Source organism: Merops nubicus, unplaced genomic scaffold (genome assembly GCF_000691845.1).
Source record: "Merops nubicus isolate BGI_N331 unplaced genomic scaffold, ASM69184v1 scaffold52986, whole genome shotgun sequence".
In the NCBI taxonomy this organism is placed as follows: Eukaryota; Metazoa; Chordata; class Aves; order Coraciiformes; family Meropidae; genus Merops; species Merops nubicus.
In genome coordinates this window covers 2,203-8,592 of record NW_008614038.1, presented here as the reverse complement: position 1 = coordinate 8,592, position 6,390 = coordinate 2,203, and the positions used below count along the sequence as shown (strand labels likewise).

Sequence of the window (6,390 nt, the reverse complement as noted above, 5' to 3'; positions counted from 1 at the left end):
AGCAGGAGAGGGTATTTCAGTATCCGCTGGATGGGTTTGATGAGGTAAGACTCCAGGGTGGAAGAGTGCTGACGTCTGGGATTCTGAGCATCCAGAAATGCCTTGAAAGCAGTGTCTGTCTTGGCTGGAAGATTAAAATGAAGTGATTGGATAAATCAAAAATCATCACAGCTGCCCTGATAAAGTGATTTTTCCAGCTTTAAATTAATTTATTCAGAAGCATTTTTCAAGGAAGTGCAGATTTATCAGGTCCACAGTATCAGATTTACACACTTCAGATTTTGAGTTACAGACATATGGCCACAGATGCGCTAACATTTAACAACAGGTACCCACCTGCTGTACCAATACATGCAGCTTTTCATTTCACTACCCATGGCATTTCTGGCCTTTTAACCGTTTTAGAGTAGCATATATTGTTTTAATCATCTGTTTCCTTTAAGAAACTACTCGAATCAGATATTTGGAAGAAGTTAATACTCATGAGTCTAGTCTGACAAGTACACCTATAATATTGGCAAGTGTGGTTACTGTTACCTCATTAAACCTGAAAATGCAGTACTGAACAACAATAACAAAATTCAAGAGCTAGGAGGGAGGCAGGAAGCAGTAAACTTATGATAATGCACTGTATTTTGAGAGCGCAGGCAGACTGGGCACATGATTGCTAACATCTCTTCTACATGACTGCTACTGAATTTATAAAAATACCATTCCCTCTGTTGCTCCATCTCCTAGAACCTAAATTTGTACTGAGATGGAAGTACAGAGAAGGTGACATTTTTAGACATACAAGTTATCCAGTGCAGGATCAATTGCACACAATCGCTTTGATCAGAGCCATGTCCTCTGACAAGGTTGGGCGGGTTTTTTGCAGGCGGTCACCTAATTTCAATAAAGCAATTTCAGTTTCAAATCCAAAAGCCACCTGCACCTCAGTGGAGAACATCAAATTACAACTGAAATACACTCCCAGGTTTTTTTAAGAAATTTATCACTGGAATAAAATTTTAAGTTCTGTTTGTGCCATAATTTAAAGACAACCATTCCTAATTTATAAATACATTCAGCAAAGAAAAAGCAAGACAAAACAACCAGATCTAGCTTGTCTGCAGCCTTAACATTAAAGTCTAACAACATGATGCCAAAATAAAGCATGGATGTGACTACCAACAAATCATTAATATATTCCACAGAGTTGCCAAGTATTCTTTGCAGCACGGGAATTAAGTTTGCAAGTAGAAATGAAAAAAAATGTGCACAGAAAACAAAAACAACAACAACCACCACCCACCCCAAACCAAACCAAACAAACCCCACAATAACCAAACCAAACAAGAAAAACTCCCAAACCCTCTGACTGTCAGCTATCCAGATGTTCTTTGAAAAATAAGAGCTCTGCCTTTAATGCTATTGCTCGCACAACTGGAACCATTTACTTATTTAATGTCTTGGCCAAAAATTAATTGCTAACTCTAAGAGATTAATGCTTTCACAGAGTTAAAAAAAAACATCACTCCAAGGCGAGAAGGCCCATGAGCATTTATAAGCCAGATCACAGTTCATTTATCTCCATCTCAGCAAGCCAAACTCTACTAGGAATTCACACATGGAAACTTCTCAGGCAAATTAGAACGAAGGTGAGCGGAAGGAGAGAGGGGACAGACAGCACAGTGAAGTTAACGTGATTAGACAGCTTCCACAAAACGTTCCCCCAGGCTGATCCCTTCCTAGTGGCTCTCAGTGTCCAACCTCGTTGGCCAGAGCTTCACTGGGATTGCCACTAGCAAAGACTCACGGCACAAACTCTAGGAGGATCCATTACAAGGATTACAGAGGTCATTACAAGGGTCACCATTCCTGGTTCCAAAGTACACAGTCATCCATTAGCACAGACCACCTTGCCCATTTATGAAACTTTTTCCACTCCCCATATGACTGAAAAGAAAGTGAACATGTCAGGGGAGAATAATTTAAAGGTGTGTGTGGGAAACTACATGCGAGGTTAACGACTGCCTGTAATGAGCTACTCAGGTATCATGACATCGATGGTGGTCCAAGGACACCCATGGCACAGAGCTCTCTGAAAGCCTTTCAGGCCAGGTGGAATTACTTTCCTACTATGAAGACTCTGCTCGAGCAACCAGGCCCACATGTGGCCCACTCCTCCACCAAAACTTGCCCTGCATTGAGTGGCCACCTCTCATCACCCACAAGGACAACCTGCACCAGCCCAAACTAACATGTTACTGTGGCACTCTCTCTCTCTGTATGCTCAGGTCTGTTAGTCCAGCACATGGCTCTTACCTTTCACCAGTACTTTGGGGACTTTTGTGTGACTGGCACAGAAGGCACTGTACAGCTTGAACCGGTCGGCGTAGTAAAGAAAGGATCCACCCAAGGAAAATAACACTTTCTAGGATTTAAAAAAGAAAAAATGAAAAAAAATTTAGAAAACAAAGCACATGAAATCCAGTTAGTTATTTTTATTTCTGCCAGGTCATCTGAAGTTTCCGTTTAGCTTTTGGATGACAGGACATGGCATTTTTAGTGTTCTCACACCATCTAGCAAGAAACAAGCCCACCTTTGGTGTCTGGATTCAGGCTACGTGATTAACATCACTAGCCAAATTCCAGTTAGGATGATCTGGAGACACCACTGACTATACAGGGAACTAGGTTCACAGCTCCAGAACTGTATTTAAATCCTTGAGCTTAAAACCTTATTGATCTAAGTAATGACTAGAGGCCACATGACAGACTGGATGGACCTGACTTTGTAATGGATCAAGACCCTAAGGAGCTGCAAGCAAGACTGCTACCCCTCTGAACAAACACATGAAGGTCTTCACTCTCTTCAAAATTAGTTTGTGCTAAAGGCCAAATACAATCTTTCCCCAAGATGTCCATGCCATGGCCAAGTGTTTGCTCCACTACCCACTTAAGAACAAGACACCATGGGGTGAGACAACACACAGGCAGCTTGTCTACAGTCAGCAGAGGGAACTCAGAACTGCAGAATTGAAACCATGAAGCCCTGAAGCCCCATTTTGGAAACTGATTTCAGACTATGCCCATAGGACAGAACTGAAAGTTAAGCTAATGCACTTTTTATGGGAAAAGGTAGACAAAGTAGCACTCACAATAAAGAGTTCTTTTCATAAGGAAGATTCTTCTGCACTCCGCTCAAAGCTCAGAGTATAGCGTGGTCACAGAGGATTCCTCCACTAAAAACAGGAGCTCTGTCCTCTCCATTAAGGGCATGTGTCCCACAAAACAACAGCTGTGTTCTAGTTATGTGAAGGCAGTGTTCATAATTGACACTTATTTTAAACAAGCACCTTATGGCAAACTGCCACATGCACAAAAAACTACATTCTTTCAGTAGTTCTTCCAGGGCTGTATGTTAGCTGAAGAGCAATCCTAGTGGAATTATTATTATTCATCAAGACATTCTGTCCTCTACCAAGGTGAATGCTCAAAGCAGGAGTAAAATTCCCCAAAGACAAAGCATTGTATTAGCTACTTGCGACATATCCACTAAATGACTGAATTAAAAATAAAACAGAATTTCTGTTTCCACGTTTTCTTGGGTTTTGGTTTTGGTTGTTGTTTTGTTTGTTTGTTTTTAAATGAGATTTTTATATCATTAGTTTACATCTTACCTTTGATGCTGACAGCTGGAAGTATCTGCCATATAGTTCTGCTATGCATCAAAAGCCCAAATATGGAAATCAATTTACAGTTCTGACCTGTAGCCCTACTGGGCTTTTGAACTATTACATTACATTTTTCAGAACAAAGATTTTCTGTAACTTTCAACTTCTAGCTTTTCCTGACAACTTGAGACAAGAAATCTGCCAGAATGGCAAGAAAGAAGCATCTAAAAGCACACAGCATTACAGTTTTCTAGTGCTCTATATGGCTAAATGTAGCACAAGGTACAGCAGTAGTAGGATGTTTTTCAAACAGTTCAGTATTAGCTAAAAATTGATCTCGAGTGTATGTAGATGTAGGTTTTCACATCAACAGTGACTAGTCAGATGAGCATGTTGAAGAGTGTTAAAGGACTACTCAGAAACAATGTGATTACCTTAAATTGCTCAACTTTTTCAAGCTTTTCCAGGTCTGGAACCAATCTTACTCCATCTTCGAGGGTTTTCAAGAACTCTACCTGGAATGCTACCATTTCAGTCAGATTCCCAAAGAGAACATCCAGCTAATAAGAGAAAAAGAAACCCACAAGATGCTGAAAACACCACTTTGCACATAAATCATGTTTTCTAGAACTTCAGTAACCATCAGTCCAATTGTACAACCAGTACGATGTCAGGAAAAAAAAAATACAGACTATAAATTATTGAGCAGTACCTTTATACTCTACTCAATCCATTATTTGAAAAGAAATGGAATTAAAAATTTCTCCATAGCCCTTGCTCAGACAAGCAAGGCAAGCGGAGGGGTGTACATAAGCTATCTAGCAAAAAGACGCAAAGGTTGACATACCTCATCTGGTGTGAGGAACGTTTCTTTTTGTAGAGGCTTCAGGTATCTCTCCATTAGACAATTTAAGTCCTAAAAATTAAGAAACAGATTCCCATGTTGGTTCCTCAAACTGCCTCTGAATATTTATTGAAGTGGTGAAGAGCACCATTTACTTAGTCTATGAATTCTTCCCTTTCATGCATAAGACAAAACGGCCAGATTTCACAATTTAAAAACAGTAAAAGAATTTAAAACAGTAAAAGGAAACAGCTACACAGTTTTACTTATAAAATCAATACCAGATCTCACCGAGCAGTATTCCTCTGCACACCAGCTAAGTAATTTCAGAATGACAGCGCAAGAATTTGGAAAGCCTACTTATTTCAGAAGTTTAAGTTACTATTCTAGGGACAGACTGTAGAATTGAATGTAAGTTAACCAAGAGACACATGCATGAAACATAATTTGAAGTATTAGAGGAGAAACTAACAAAACCTTCCAGAAGGAGGAGAAAGATTAGTAGGCTGAAACAAGACATCAAGAGCCCTTACTTTGACATAGGTGCGCTCTGTCTCGAGAAGTTCACAGATAACTTTTCGCAGTTTATCTGCATCTGTGAGTTGTCTCATGGTGGCCAGCTGGGGTCCTGTAAATTCCTGAGGATGAGCACTTGAATCAGAAGGGTTCATTTCATGCAGACTGCGACAGAAAGCAGCGACCTGCTCTGTACTCTTTAAAAAGAAGGAAGAGGAAAGACCAGAGGTAATATTTTAAGTAAAAGCTATAGGAATGATGGAGCTGAGAAGCCTTTGCAGTCAAGCAGCTTGGGGACTTCTTAACAGGCACCAGAGTCCAGAAGTGCACACATCATTTTGTATACGTGTCTATCCTATCTCTCAGTGACTGGGGGGGGAGGAAGTTTCACAATTCCAGTTAATTGCCATGCTGTTAAATAACATTCCTGGTTTCAGAAAAGCGTGAACTTTAATGAAAATAGGCTCCTTCAGCACTTAAGATTGCAAAACAAACAAATAAAAAGGCCCAAGAATTGGGAACAAAAAATGACCGTGCAAACAAAACGCACACCTCAGCCCTCTGCCAGTTCCCTAACCTAGTTTGCAACAGTCCTGTGAATAGCTGTGTCAACACAGCCAAGGAGACATGGAGACAGAAACCATTTAAGCTGTTTTTCAGGGAAGTATAGCCATCTGAGGAACCAAAGCCTCACAAGGTTTCAAATGCAAGCTCTTTGGGAAACGGTATGTCTAGCAGTTCTGTGTTTGAAAACATGCCTTGCAGGGTGATTTTCTTGTCTGTAAGTCAGGTTTTTCAGACCTACTCCATCTAGTTGGTTTCTTTAATGTTTAATCAGCTGTCTCTATATAAAGACAGTTAACCTCTCTTCACCTCCTCATGCATCTTTCGTTACACTGAAAAGTTTGGAGCAGGTATAGTCTCTGGTGCCAGTGATGACGCAGGCTTCCAGGGCTGCCAAAGCAGCAGTGTGCCTTGTCTCCATCCCTCCCAGAGTCCTGGAGGGGGCATGAAAGGAAAAGAGCTGCTGCACTTGATCACACCTCTCTAGCCTTCTGTGTCTAATCCTGTCATGGTATCTTATTCCAGATTTAGTGACTTCCCAGCACTGCCTCTATAGCCCTCCAGTTCATAGTAAAACAAATGACTCAAAATTAGCCTGTTCAAACAGAGAATATGCAGAGAGGAGAAAAGGAGGGCTTGCAGTTTGGAGACAGAGCCCTACCCCCTGGGAGATCACTCCCACCAGCTGGTAGCAACACCCTCATTCAGAGCGTGCACTATCCCACACCTTTGTGATTACCCAGTGCTGAAATTTTTTTTCCATATTTTTTAAGTCATGCAGTCTGCTCACACATAGCTATTTTCCCC

The 6,390-nt window shown here is 40.9% G+C and overlaps 1 protein-coding gene across 1 annotated transcript in view; it reads right to left on the bottom strand.

The window, feature by feature from the left end:
• Positions 1-6,004, bottom strand: part of LOC103774647 (T-lymphoma invasion and metastasis-inducing protein 1-like) — a gene marked incomplete at its 3' end in the record, with an annotated part of 14,841 nt that extends 8,837 nt beyond the window's left edge. The window contains 6 exon segments of the mRNA XM_008942062.1: positions 1-124; positions 2,308-2,416; positions 4,094-4,219; positions 4,507-4,575; positions 5,037-5,216; positions 5,915-6,004. The exon segment at positions 1-124 is cut by the window's left edge and continues 1 nt beyond it. Coding sequence (XP_008940310.1) covers positions 1-124; positions 2,308-2,416; positions 4,094-4,219; positions 4,507-4,575; positions 5,037-5,216; positions 5,915-6,004 — 698 coding nt within the window.
• Between the last annotated feature and the right edge of the window lie 386 nt (positions 6,005-6,390).